The 14,905-nt window shown below is 34.9% G+C and overlaps 2 protein-coding genes across 2 annotated transcripts; both read left to right on the forward strand.

Annotated features, from left to right (window-relative positions):
* Positions 1-211: 211 nt before the first annotated feature.
* prdx1 (peroxiredoxin 1) lies at positions 212-8,624 on the forward strand. Its single transcript, XM_030161077.1, has 6 exons — positions 212-299; positions 2,560-2,676; positions 2,836-2,989; positions 4,629-4,751; positions 5,847-5,977; positions 8,103-8,624. The coding sequence occupies exons 2-6, from the start codon at positions 2,571-2,573 to the stop codon at positions 8,183-8,185; spliced, it is 597 nt and encodes a 198-aa protein (XP_030016937.1). The 5' UTR covers positions 212-299; positions 2,560-2,570; the 3' UTR covers positions 8,186-8,624.
* Positions 8,625-10,112: 1,488 nt separating this feature from the next.
* zte38 (zebrafish testis-expressed 38) lies at positions 10,113-14,620 on the forward strand. Its single transcript, XM_030160630.1, is given in 9 exon segments — positions 10,113-10,160; positions 10,369-10,513; positions 12,393-12,456; positions 12,648-12,684; positions 12,862-12,882; positions 12,983-13,009; positions 13,104-13,173; positions 13,176-13,400; positions 14,356-14,620. Coding segments are annotated over 9 exon segments (900 nt in total). The 3' UTR covers positions 14,619-14,620.
* The last annotated feature ends 285 nt before the right edge of the window (positions 14,621-14,905 follow it).

Consider the following 14,905-nt stretch of genomic DNA (forward strand, 5'->3'; position numbering starts at 1 on the left):
TTATGGATAACATCAACTTTTACTATTAAACCAAAAAATCTTACAGGAAATCTGTCTCAACATTTGCCTCCTCATCCTTACTCTGTGATCTGAGGTGGTTTCACAAGACCATAAAACATTCCTCAGTCAGAAATCTGCAAAGTCATGCAGCATGGGCTGGGACTGAACTGAAGTGAGCTCTGTTCACGTCCTGGACTGAGTTATCGCGAGAAGTGAGTGTGAGTATAAAAGCGAGAACACGGCTGTCAGTGTCTGCACTCTGATCCGGACTGAGTAGGACAAGAGGTGGAAAAACTGAGGTATGTATGTGATTAAACTGCAAATAATACTACTTCTACCTCTAATTTTCTTGTTTAGGTGTAATGGTTATATTTAAGAGTTAAATTCTTTTAAATATGGGCTGCTTTGGGTTGAGTTTACAACTCAACAAGTGTTTTTTTGTTTGTTTGTTTTTTTCTCAGCGCAGTTCATTGTAAAAACCAAGAATTCAAAAGGAAATAAAATATTAATTTGTTACGAGTTTATTGTTATTCTCTAAAAGTTGTAGAATGATATTTTTTTCCCTTGACGCACTCTCTAGAAAAAACTTACTCACTTTTTGCGTTTCAGTTGATGTTAGAAGAAAGTAAAGTGTTGTGATGAAATGAATTGCATTTACAGAATCACATGCGGAAACAGATGAAAACCAGTGGAAAAAAAGTGGAACTAGTCGCTATGTTTCAGTTTTCTGAATCCCGGTCTCATAAGGGAAGTGCAGGAGCTGTATTTGTAGGTGATGAGTTTAAAGGCAATGGGGTGTATACCTCCGCCAAGGCCCCCAGAGACCCGGATTTAACCCTGTCTCACAATGTTCAGAGAAAGTGAAAAAAAGTCCAGGATAATGTTGAAGCTTCCGTCCTCATGCCACATCCGATAAGTTTCATGAAAATAGGTGTAGTAGTTTTTGCATAATCCTACCTGACAGACAACAGATAAGGGGACATTATTACTTTCAGAGGTAATAAAGCTATTAATACAGTTGTAAAGGTCATATGTTCTTACCAGCTTTGACCTTTCAACATTATTTGGCATAATTTTCACAGATGTGATTTTGATTTTATCTATAAATCCGATCAATTCATTTAATCCAGATCAATGCTTATAATGAATACCTGTCTTCACTATAGAATGTGTTTTCTTGATATAAAATATTAATTGTGCATTCATTTTTAATTTAATTTCAAATTATTTGTATTTCTAGCAAAACATGCACATTGACATGATAAGTAAATAAGTAAACTTTATGTCTTCAGCACTTTTCACTGATAAAATCAGAATATCCTTAACATTAAAAGTGCAGAGTGGCATAAAACATAAATAGGGCAATTAAAATAACACAATAGTAAAATACATCACACAAAAATAATATAAAAAAACCCAAAACAAAACATGGAGTTAATGAAACAGGCAAAAATGTTATCCTGAGAAAATTGTCAGTTTAGATAATTATCACAATGAAACACAAATGAGCTCACTGTTAGTTCTTAAACTGAAGTTGAAACCAGATATTATTTGCTGTGAAACTGTTCTTTATAACTCATCTCAGAAGCCTAGAGGTAGAACATATGGGATTATATTATAATATGATATAAAATCTTATGTATTATCATCATATTTTGTCACCCACTTCAACACAGACATACTCATAATACTTCACATATAAACTGTACAGTTTTAGTAAGTGAAATTTCAATTTCTTAGCAATTTTCACCTCGCTCTGTTTCTACATTTTACTTTTATGGGAATATAATGTATAAGTTTGATGATTTTTCATGTTTGTTTTCATCTATGTGTTTTTTTCTGTATACTTTGACATCTGTAGCACTTCATCTGCTTCAATTCTTCTTTTATCCATAATGATGTGATACATTTTACAAAAAGATGTGTCATGTGTCAAAGACATGTCATTTGGATCTTGTAACTAGCCATATTGTGTGATTTACAATATTTTTTATTAGTTGCTCTGTCTTATTTTTGTCATATGTCACCAACACAGTACAGAACTGCACATTTTGACTTGTTTTCCATATTTCCTTACAGAAAACATGCATTGTATTAGTTAAGTCTGTTATAGTCCTTTCACCCTACAGTAGATTTAACACAGTGAGTAAATAATGGCTTTAAAAATCTATAGGTAGGAAATAAAATATGTTTTTTTAGTTGATTACATGCTAAAATTAATTGGATCCAGGTTTTAAGAGGTGAATATTTGTTGTTTTTTGTATTACTTGATAATTATCTTTACAGTTTTAGACTTTTGGTAACAAATCATTTCACAATATCAGCTTGTAATGTGGAAAATTTGTTGAATTGACAAATGATTAGTCAATAATTATCTGATTATTTGAAATACAGAGGGATTTCATGGATGTATTTTTTCACATGTGCAAATGAGGAAGGCTTAAAGTGTAGCCATGATCGCACAAAGACACACAAACACACATTGACAAGCATTTGCAATCATGAGGATAAATTGTGGTTGAAATGTTATTTAAGCTGTTTTCTTCTTCTGTAATCCAGTCAGACTGAAAATGGCTGCAGGCAAAGCACAAATCGGTAAACTGGCCCCAGATTTCACAGCCAAAGCGGTGATGCCAGATGGAGATTTTAAGGATCTGAAGCTGTCGGACTACAGAGGTAAAATTCATCCTGGAGCTGCTTTGATGCTGCCCTCATCTGTGATTGAGTGCTTTGTTGTTGTGAATGGGCAACATTTACACCACTTAAGACAGGAATATTCAGCAGACTGTCATGTGATTTTACCTCAATAGTCTTATTTTTCCCCTTTTGCTGCAGGAAAGTATGTTGTCTTCTTCTTTTATCCTCTGGATTTCACTTTTGTGTGTCCGACTGAGATCATCGCATTCAGTGACGCCGCCGAAGACTTCAGGAAGATCGGCTGTGAGGTTATCGCCGCCTCTGTCGACTCACACTTCTCACATTTTGCCTGGTAACTTTTTTTTTTTATCATTTAACTCTCTGTATGTGAATTAGAGACAAACAATTAATCTGCACCGGCATCTTATAAACTATGAGTAGCTGCGGAAACTGGTGCTGTTAATGCGGTTTTCCTGGGAAACAGAGAAAATAATAGGTCAAGAGATCAAATATTGCTCTCAACAAAACTTGTTTGATGTTTAGTTCTACATTTTCTTTATTTTCCTAATTCCTTACTCATTGAATTACTGTGATTTAGATGCTCCACTCAACAGTATCTGATTTCTAATGATTTTAAAGATGCGTTAATTACACAGGGTTCCTGCGGGGTCTGAAAAAGTCTTAAAAGTATCAAATTTACAAATCTGCATTTAATATCTTCAAAAAGTCTTTAAAAGGTATTAAATTTAATATGGTAGGTCTTAAGTTTTGTTGCCATAAACTGGTTTGCTGTATTATTTTTAAATGTGTCTGGGATATGTCTAAACTAGAAAGAAAGTAACTTTAATCTACTCAGTTCTATTCATTCCAACCTGACAATTTATATTGAAAATAGGAACCAATTATCTCGAAGTTTGCAGCCCCCTGGGTCAAGGTATTGGAGTAAATTAGTACATTTTCCTAAATTCTAGGAGTCATAAATTTTTGCCAGTATGGCTGTGAAATGGGCATTAAATTCTGTTCTAAGTTGTCTTAAAAAGTCTTAATATTAACTTGTGGAAACCTGTAGGAACCCTGTTACAAATAATGCTTTGTCAACATTTTCTGAGGTACAGACAGTGTTGATATCGATGAGTTAATCATACAATCATTCATTATTACAGTATCTCAAATAGTGTCTGGGATCTTTATTTACCAAAGCTGCAGAAGATGCTTGGTCTTGTATTAGAGTCAGGCCTTTATTTTTTAATTTTAATAAGATTAAATGGTTATATTTAGTGTGAAACCTTATTTTGATCTGCTAAATTTATGATAAAAACTAAAGTAATGTCCTTTTGTACAAATGCAACACTTACTTTACCATTATAAAATAAAAGCCCTGTAACATTTCAATAGATAATATCTATTCATTACTTCACAGTGCTATTATAGCATAAATGTCCTTCTATCTCACATTTTTCTCCAAATAGCAGTTTTGCTAAAAAAACTAACACACACCTGCAGTGACGAAGACAATAACACTTCAGATGAGGGGTCTACAATAAAATATTGACCATATTACATTAAACATGCAGAAGTGAACATTGTGCCTGTCTGGAAGCACATTACATGACAGGCATCTTTTTTTTTTTTTTTTTTTCACCTAATTGGATTTTACATGTTTGTATTAAACTTGACATGGGCTGTTATACAAATCCAGCATGTAATTGATTCCCTTTTGTTAAGGAAATACAGTATACCCACCTTTAAAAGACCACCTCTAATATATTCATGGTGTATACTGCTCCTGCACTGTTAACACTTGTACCTCTATTTAGTTTCATAATTAATTTAGTGACTTACTGTGTTACTTTTTATCCTAACAAACTGCCCCAAGGGGATAAATAATGGATTGTACTGAGTAGCTATAAAGCTTTAGATCTTAAATACCCAGACTGAGTATTGACTTCTGCAGAATCCTCATATTTTCTTTTTGGTTTACGCTCTTAAAGGTGCAACACACCACGTAAACAGGGCGGCCTGGGCAGCATGAAGATCCCCCTGGTCTCCGACACACGACGCACCATCTCCACAGATTATGGAGTCCTGAAGGAGGATGAGGGCATCGCTTACAGGTTGGATTAAAACTGTGGAAGTGTTGTTTTTTATCTTTATACACTCATTAAGATTAGAAACAAGATGCAAGATAAACATGAGATATACATGTCATAACACCACCATGAACCAGGCCCGTTACAGTTGAACTCTCTTTCGAATAGCTTCTGTCCAATTCTGCATTAGTAGCCGTAATCTGTCAAAGTAAGTGACGCTGTTTGTGAATGGAGCTCATTGATATAAACACATACTTAGTCACTTTATGTGTGGCTATGATTATTAACTACACTGTTGCACATAAAGTTGGAATGAAATATTTTTTACTTCCTCTTATGCAATGATTGTGACAATGTGATTTATTCTAGATATATAAAGTGTAACTAGGAGTCAGTATGTAATCACAGGACCTGGACAAAGGTGATTATTTTTGTGTATGAATAGAAATAAAAACAGAAATATGTCTGAAAACGCAATTATTACAACTTCATGGGCAACAGTGCATATTATAAGAATTCTTTTTATGAAATAAAGATAAAACGCCACCATTTTTATCACTAGTTGATCAAATTTTTTGGGCTGTAGTTTCAAGTTCCGATAAGGATGTGCTATTATTTTCTATTTTTACACAAGTGTTTATATTACCTCTGATAGAATCTGTATGTTTTCAGTAAGAAGTAATTTTTCTTTTCTCATACTGAAAGCCGCTGTCGTCTGAATGTTATAACAATTTTACTTGTTACAGAGAATTCAAGATATGGACAAAAAAATGTTATATTTTGTGCAGCTTAGTTTGAGGATGCTTGACAAAAAGTGAGGGATTTTTCCATTGTGCCATGACCTAAATGTGTAGTAATTATTCTCAAGGAAATAATGTCACCTTTTGCACAAAAAAATGGAGCAGAATCTTTAGTTTTCAATCGATCAGAGTTTATTTATATAGCACTTTACAACAACATAAAGAAGACCAAAGTGCTTTACATCTAAAAGCAAATTATAAGATAACAACAGTTGAAGCAAATACTATAAAAATGCATAAAACAATAAGACATAACACATCGTGATAGATAGTGTTCGTTTCATGGGGCGGGTTCACGAAGACTTTATTTGTATTTTAGGGGACTGTTCATCATTGACGGTAACGGAATCCTGAGACAGATCACCATCAATGACCTCCCAGTCGGCCGCTCTGTCGAGGAGACCTTACGTTTGGTCCAAGCCTTTCAGTTCACCGACAAACACGGAGAAGGTATGTAGGAACTGCAGATTGTAATGTAGTCCTGGTTACCAAGTCTATATCCATGTTAGTATAGCCATATCACACCACTGGGGGCTAATGACTCCACTGAACATGGGAATTATGACGAATTGCCTTGAATGTAGTCAGTAGAAACACGGAATAGAGAAAGACATGGAAGGAATCACCCCTAATCAGGTCCATCCATGTTGACTTAACCCTTTATGGGACACTCATTGAAATGCTCTGAAATTCAAAATTTTAACCTTTGTGTGTTATTGGACATCGTCATCTACCTCCTCATCAGTTGCCGTGACAACAGTCTCCCTCCTCACGCAATAAAACAGCTGTTATAAGGTCCTAAACTAAAAAAAATCACTCATATTCACTATTTACAGCTTCAAAATGTCTGTAAAATCTCTCTGAATCACTGCATATTGTTATAAAAACCAATATACTTCTGGATCTCACTGAGGCACGGGATTGGCCTCGTATTAAATGTTTGCAGAAATTACCAAAAATAGTCACTTGCTCCATAAAAGCAGAAAAGTTCATGTAATCAGGGAGCCAAGGCTTAGACATGATAAATATATTTAATTGGAGTGGAAAATATGGAGAAATGAAGATTTTTTTAAAAAATTAATTAATTAATTAATTAATTAATTAGCTTCCCTGAGGTGGTTTTTGCCATTTTTCACCAAAGAGTACATGCACATAGAGCAAATTAACACATCTTTTGGAACAAATTCTGATATGGCAAACATTAATCATCTTTTAATCTGATAAAGTGTTAGAACAGGCTTCGAAGAGACTAAATTATTATGATGAAAGAAGACATCACATCCATTTTAGATGAAAACAACAACAGAATACTGAGTGTCTTCTACTTTTGTTCATTAAAACCATGTGTAACCATAATTTAGGTTACAGCACAACTCACCCTAACTTATTTCCTCCAAACCAGTTTATGGGAAAGCACATTATTCCCATTTTTTGTTCACATGAAATTCACTTAACATTTTTATAAAAACACACCCACTGTCTACAACAATCTCCTTTTTTGTCCACACAGACTACAATACAGGCATAGAGTTAACAAACTAAACCAGGGTCAGTAGTTTTCTTAAAGTCTCTGCTTTAGGGATAATAAAAAAAAAGTAAAAATCACAGTGTGGATGTAAACAGGATGAACTGATAACACATGAGGGTTTGAAATGGTCTAAATAATGGAACACAATGAAAACACACAGAAAGAAAAAAACACCTAGGCCTCCTGAGTGTATGTAACAGTCACCTTTAGGACCTTTTATTTTATGTCTATTAACAGACTACTAAAAGTCAGAAAAACAACAGACAAAATAAATTCTGTAAAAATACAGCTCTAATACTACTTCTCTACATCATCCTTGCTTTGTTGGTGTTTTTCATACATCAACAATTTTGCTAAGACCTATCGGCAGGGTCAATGTTTAGACTCACAAAAAAGGTGCATATTAGCATCAGAATCCTTCATAGAAATCTGTAATTTGGAAGGTTGGGATTTTATGGCCATTGTGCAGTCCTTAATAAAGTCTCATGATGTTTTTTTTCAAACATAGAGTAATGCACAGCAGCACAAAAGAAAAATGTACAAAATAAAATAAACAGTTTCTTCATACCAACTTCCGAATTCCTGTTTTTATATTAACTATACAGTGAAATGTAAATATTATGCTGTATATTATATATTGTAACCCTTTAAATCTATTGCATATTGAAATTCTGGAAGGAAGCAGCAGTATTTTCAATTAGTGCTCTTTTTTTTTAAGATTATTATTTTTATATTAACACTTCATTTTGCAAATTGCTTGTGATTGTTGAGAAAGACTACTGTGTGTCACATGAGTGCAAATATCTGACAGTTCTATTCAGGTCTTATCTGCACAGAATTACACATAAACCGTCTTTTAAAAATAATAAAACAACAGTTATGCTGGACGATCATTCAGATGCAAAGACATTTTACATTCATATCTTTGCTTCTTAGTATATTTCTTGTGTTTCAATAGAGGTTGTTTGTTATTTATGGGTAATTTTGCTGCACGTCTTTGCTGTTTTGTCTTCTGGGCCAGAACTCATTACAGGCTTATCTTTTCAGTCTGCCCTGCCGGCTGGAAACCAGGAAGTGACACCATCAAGCCCGACGTCCAGAAAAGTAAAGACTTCTTCTCCAAGCAGTAATAAGCCTAAAGCCAGAGTCAGAGTCTGCTGTCTGCTGTAGGAGATTTGATTTAGAGATTACATTTCCAGAGAACAATATTTAAGTCTGCCGCTGTGCCTGTAAAGGAGTGTTTAGGAGACGATTTTTGTAGTTGTCATGCTGTGTGTCCTATTGTTTGTAGACTTAACAGTGCACTTATGACCAAAGTACAGTATGTCATTGTGTAATTATGGTACTGTAATGTATGCTGGTTTCAGTCTGACTCAGCTAAGCATCTGTTTGCTCTTCGTGTCATTCCTTGCTTGTGGTAGACAAAAGGGACCTCACAAGAGTTTCATCAGAGTTAATTAACAAACATTCCATCTAAACTGAGATGTTTTTTTTTTTTTTTTTTTTTTTAATTTTACAGTGAACAAAAAATTGACATTTGTCTGAATAAAGTATTCAGTGTGTAACACATGTCATGGTGTCTTCATCACAGAGGGTTTAGAGTTGGGTGTTATGTATTAGTAATGTAATGTCAGTGTACTATATGATTGAATGATGGATAGTATCTATATTATTATTAGTTTTATAGCACCTTAACAGGTTAATTGATCAATCTTTATCATTTCACTCCACTTTCGCCCAGTGGTGGCTCTGATAGACTCCAGCACCCCAGCGACCCCATCCAGGAATGTAGCGGCTATTTGTCATCAAAATTAAATCAACTCAAAAGTAACTGAACTTAAGACTTTAACAGAACTCAAATAACCGCTAGATGCACCATGGGTTTGTGGTTTACGCAGTCAAAAATACAATGTCCGTACCATAGATGTATTTCAAGTGGTTTATTTCAGGATTTTGCAGGCAAACAACAGCCAAGGCCTTTTGTGCTGTCTGTCTGTCTATGAATGACTGGTTATCTGGTTGTCTGTCCGGTTGTCTGGTATAAAACCATAGGCCCACCCAGGTGCATGCTGGTCTAACTTGGTGCTCCCTATTTATACCCAGGTGCCCACGGTCTAAACCAATAAGAAGACATAAAACAAAAAGGTGCCAAATACTAAAGAATGAAAGCAATAACCATGGAAAAAAAAAATCTAAATATTAAATAAACAAAAAGTAAACAAAAAATAAACAATTAGCAAAAAATACTACATTAGTAAACAAGAAAAGTAAATTAACTTTAAACAAAAAACTAAACAGACAAATAGCTCCTATGAGGATTAAGCAGTTCAGAAAATAAGTACAAATTCTAATTTGCATTTCTAGGAGTAATTGAGAATAAATACAGTAAGTGTGTGTTTTTTTTTTTTTTTTACATCAGTGTTGCTGTTTCTAAAATATTCTCTTTTTTAACAATTGAAGGAAAACAAAAAAAACACAATGTCACCCATGCTAAAAAACAAAAAAACCAAAACATGATATTCTACTATGACTGTGACTATAGACCTTTTTGCTTCAACTTTTATTACAAAAAAATTAATAAAAAAAATAAAAATAATAATAATAATAATATCTAATTTTGGGAAAAAAAGTAAAATAATTTTCAGTTGTAACACATTTTGGAAGGGGAGAATAGATACAAAACCGAACTTATTTCATTATTTTTTTTTTATCATTATTATTATTATTATTTTTTTTTTTACAGGTTTTACTTTTAATTCTTGAAATAATCCCCTGCCAGAAATATTTCTCATTGTATGTAATAAATATATTGACGGCTTTTTGGCGGGAATTTTGAATTAGGACTAAAACGCTGACTTATTTGGTTTTCATTTTTGATCCAACTTTTCAGTGAATTTAGCTGGATTGTTTTAATACCGTAACTGTCTAGATATTACATCGGCTTGTTACAGCTGCTAGTTAGCTTTAATCATTCAGCAATGTTTAGCTAATCGTTAGCTTATCTAGCTAATTGATGTCAGGTGTCTAACCAGCTCTGTAGTAACAGAAGAAAAGAAAATGGCGGCCAGGAAGATGTGCACCAAAAATAAGAAGGAAACTGCGGAGGTTTGAACACATCACACGCTAAACGTTGTAACCAAGTTTGATGTTAACAGTTTATTTTCTCATCAGTCTGAATGTTACGTTAACTAACTGTTGAATTAGGCCTGTCTGATGTAGACGTCAGTTGGGGTAACCGCGCCATCTTGTGGCCTGAACAACACACCACAAATGTAGTAAGAAGGCTTTTAACATCGTTTTTTTTTCTTTGTAGTGGACAGGGTTATTTCAAAGTGACCTAAATAGCAAACAGGCGTCCCTCATCTTTGTGAAGAGGATGATGGCTGTGGCCGTCTCCTCCATCACTTACCTCAGGGGGATTTTCCCAGAGGTGGCCTACAGATCCAGATATCTGGAAGGTGAGTGGGAACCACCACAAACACTCATCAAAACATGTACCTGTGTGTTAATGTGGGGTTCTGAAGCCTACAAAAGAGGAAAAGAATGTAGGCCAGAAATGCATATTTACAGTTTACTGTTTTTATAACCCATAGAGTAGGGTGGTCCAAAAAAAATTTTTTTTAAAGATTCTCTGGATTAGAACCCTGCATTTGGTTCCATATCTGGCCAAATTACATCAGTCCAAATTTTTTGCAAATTAATTAATATTTAGAGGTTGCACAAGACACGTGCATTTTGTTCTATATACTATAACATAACTAGCCAAATGAATAAGGCATATTAATAATGGATTGGATTTTATATAGCGCTTTATCTAGACACCCAAAGTGCTTTACATTATTGATCCATTATTCAGTCGCTCTCACATTCCCCCTCTGGTGGTGGTAAACTACATCTGTAGCCACAGTTGTCCTGGGGCAGACTGACAGAAGCGTGGCTGCCAATTCGCGCCTACAGCCCCTCCCACCACCACCAAACATTCATACGCATTCATACACCAGTGTGAGTGGCGCTGGAGGCAAGGAGGGTGAAGTGTCTCGCCCAAGGACACAACGGACTGACTAGGATAGAGCGGTTAGCGAACCGCTAACCCTTCGGTTATTGGACGACCCACTCTACCACCTGAGCCACAGCCACCCAATTATTAGAATAATTTGTAATTTTATTCTCAAAATCAAACTGCAACTTGCATAAAAATGTTACTTAGAAAGTCCAGCAACCACTGTTGCTTTATTGAAATGACAAAAAATGTTCCTGTGTTCTTTGACAACTTGAAGCCAGTACTGTTTATGATCTTCATTTTTGTTCGGCTACAGTTGAAGTCTTGAATAAGCTCCACCCCTCTTTCAGCAACATCATTGACAACTTTTCTAGAATGCACAATTTCCTCATCCTTCTGAAAGTCTGCATCATCAGCCCAGTCTTCTGGAGGAATTCTGAAGAATGTTTGTGGCAGATCCAAAGTTTCAAAGAAAGGCATGGTGCTGGTGGGGACAAAATCCCTGATCTGCTTCCCTTCATAATCTGCTTGATTAAGGGCATCCCAATGCTTTAGTGGAACCTCTGAACCTTCATTTTCCATCATGTTGTGAACCATCAGCTGCTTCTGCTCGTGTCACACTGGAGTCACAGAATGCCAGGCCAACCAGTTCTTCACTCAAGTACCAATGGTGTCGGCTGAAAGCTACTAAGGCTGCTTTCTTGACAACTGTGACATCTTTTTAAGGAATGCCAAATCATTTGCAGGGGCTTTCGTTGATGATGGGGCTTCAAACCATGCTCTGATGTAGAGGCTTTGTGCAGCCTCTAAAACATCTCCTTTTTCTTCCAAATTTTTTCCTAAATCATCTTTTGAATACCAAAACCTATTGCAGGGTTCTAATTGAAGTTATCCGATACTTTATTTTTTACCATGATTGTTGGACCACCCTACCTGCAGAGCCATCTGGGAGAGCTGTACCTGACTATATTTTACAAGTCAGTGGCACAAGATCCATACTTGGCTTGGCTTTAAAAATATTTCTACCTCTATAATAGTAACTGAGACACTTCAAATTGGGAGAGAAATAGTCCTGTGCAACTTTTGTGTATTTGCAGGTGTGCATGGGTCAACCTTTCTGTCCTGTTTTCAGAACCACCAAATACAACTCTATTCTTTAGTCTTTTCAGGCCTCAAATATCTCATATGGGAGACTTGCATTTAATGAATCTTGACATTTTGGAAACAATACAACTGCTGTCTGGTAGTGTTTCACATTTGACGTTATTTAACATGGAGGTATAATTTCAACCTATAAAGTCCTGTTTTCAGTGGGTTTTTTCCTGCTTTTTCCTTAGATTTGTGCATCAAGGTTTTGCGAGAAGACTGCAGCACTCCCGGTGCCAACAAAGTTGTGAAATGGTAATAAAAATGATTTCTTCCTAAGTCTTGAAATAAAGTGAAGATAGCAATAATTATAATGCTTGCAGCAGCTGGCTCATCCTGACCTATTTTGATAATGACTGATAACATTATCTTCACATGGCAGCTAATAATAGTGAGTGATTTTATCCTCTGATTGTTTTCACCGTGTCTAATCTTTATTTTTCCAGGTTGATGGGCTGCTTTGATGCTTTAGAGAAGCAATATGTAAGCATCTTTACTTAACTATATATATATATATATATATATATATATATATATATATATATATATATATATATATATATATATATATATATATATATATATATATATATTTTTTTTTTTTACACGTGGGATCCTTTAAAATCGAACTGCAGTTTATTTTGTATTTTGTCTTTTCAGCTCCAGATTGTGTTCATTGGGGTAAGTAACTAAAATCCATGCACTTGTAAAATGAGCACACTGATAACAGAAATGTTGACAACAATGACAGTGTTAAATATATAAATATATTCTAATCTAGGTGTACACCAAGCCACATCATCCCAATGTGAGACCTCTTTTTAAACCCCCTCTATGAAAAACAGTATGTGTAAAGGTCATAACCAGTGCATTAAATAATTATAATTTATCTCTTTTTTTAGTGTGTTGTTGAGTCCTACCAGTTCAAATTCAAATATACTGAGAAAGGACCAGAGATGGATGTCCTCAGGTCTGGAGACACATTCTGTTCTTGTTAAAGTCAGATATTTAAAATGTCCACAAATGGCTGAAATGATGGTTGCCTTGCAGGAACAATGATGTGAAGATGCAGGTCACACTGGAGGACACTAAGAGAGCCTCTGTGTTGCTCATCAGGAAGCTCTTCTTGCTGATGCAGAACTTGGGTTCTCTCCCCAATAATGTCTACCTCACCATGAAGCTCTACTACTATGATGACAGTAGGAGGCGCTACATTTCTTATTTTTATTTTTCACAAGGAAAATATACAGAAGAACTTAATGAGTAAATACCAAACAATGTAGAGCTGAGTAAGAAAATGATAAATATTATCGTCATGAGATATATATTTTGTATTATGATATTTAATCTAGAGTTTTGACCAACAATAATTTTCAGTGTTGCTTAATTTACCAGTGTCTATTTTTGATTAACCAAGTAATCAGTTGATCTATAAAATGTCAGAAATTAGTGAAAGGGTATTTCCAAAGCCTAACATGACGTCTTCAAAAATCTTGTTTGATCCTTAGCCCAAAAATATTCTGTTTACTGTCACAGAGGAAAGAAAGCAGAAAATATTCACATTTAAAAAATGAATTTTTCAGTTTTCATGTAAAACCTCAAAGCATCAAAGTACTGTGGATTAATTTAGTTGTTAAAAATCAATCTATGTAGCTTTAATCAGATGAAGACTAGATGATTGTTTTGTGTTACACACTTTTCCTGTCTTTTGTATTGTATTTTGTGTACTTTATCAGCTGAAATATGTATGTTTAATTGTTTTAGTGTTTGTTATTTAACTTTTGCTCATGAAAATTTTAATGTTTCTTGAACTTTCACTCCAGATGAAAACTCAGTCTTTAAGCTTGACATAATGATTTGAGATTCATTGTGATAAATATTGATTTGAACTGATGTTAAAAAAAAAGAAAAAAAATTGTGAAACATTTTTGACCACATTGCCCCATAACAACACAGAAAGTGGATTTCTTTGAGTGTAGAGGCAATAAAGCAACATGGATGGAGAAAAATCTTTTTCTTTAAAAGGACTTCAGTACTATCCCATACATAGCTTCAAGTGAAGTAAAATGGCACCTGTTAAGTTTACAGTGGACTGAACATCTTTATTCTGTAGATATTTAATGAAAACATCTATTGTATTTCTTTTACATCTAGTCACCCCTGCTGACTATGAACCACCAGGCTTCAAGGAGGGGGAGTGTGACAGCCTGTGGTTTGAAGGCATGGCCGTGCACTTTAGGGTTGGCGAGGTGCAGACGCCATTCCACACCTTGAAAGTCAATGTTTCAGCAGAACAGGGCCGTCTGGAGAAACTTCAGGACGGAAACCATCTGAGGGAGAGCAAGGTCCACACAGAGAAACCTCCAAAAGAGGACAAAGCAATCACGGTGAGTCCAGAAGTAGATGATCTGATGTGAGGGTTTGTAAAAATCTTAAAAACTCTACTAAGATGAAATCTAGACCTTAAAATGTCTTAAATACAACTTCAACAGGGCCTCAGCATTGACTGATGGGTGAAGCTTGTTGAAGGTGATAAATTCTCTTTAGGAACTTTGAATTGTAAAGCAGGGATGAAAAAGTCACTGCAATCTGGTCTAATTGTTTGTTTACCTAAGGAAAATGCACGGATTACCAATAATTTCAGGGATACAAACTTTAACTAATATAGAACATTAAAAAAATGTCAAAAACTAGTCACTGAATT

This window comes from Sphaeramia orbicularis, chromosome 17, assembly GCF_902148855.1.
Source record: "Sphaeramia orbicularis chromosome 17, fSphaOr1.1, whole genome shotgun sequence".
NCBI classification, from domain to species: domain Eukaryota; kingdom Metazoa; phylum Chordata; class Actinopteri; order Kurtiformes; family Apogonidae; genus Sphaeramia; species Sphaeramia orbicularis.

Coding starts and splice junctions, on each gene's coding strand:
- prdx1 (XM_030161077.1), top strand. CDS start 2,571: ATGGCTGCAGGCAAAGCACAAATCGGTAAACTGGCCCCAGATTTCACA. Junction 4,752..5,846: donor GATGAGGGCATCGCTTACAG/GTTGGATTAAAA, acceptor TTTGTATTTTAG/GGGACTGTTCATCATTGACG. Junction 5,978..8,102: donor CACCGACAAACACGGAGAAG/GTATGTAGGAAC, acceptor TTATCTTTTCAG/TCTGCCCTGCCGGCTGGAAA.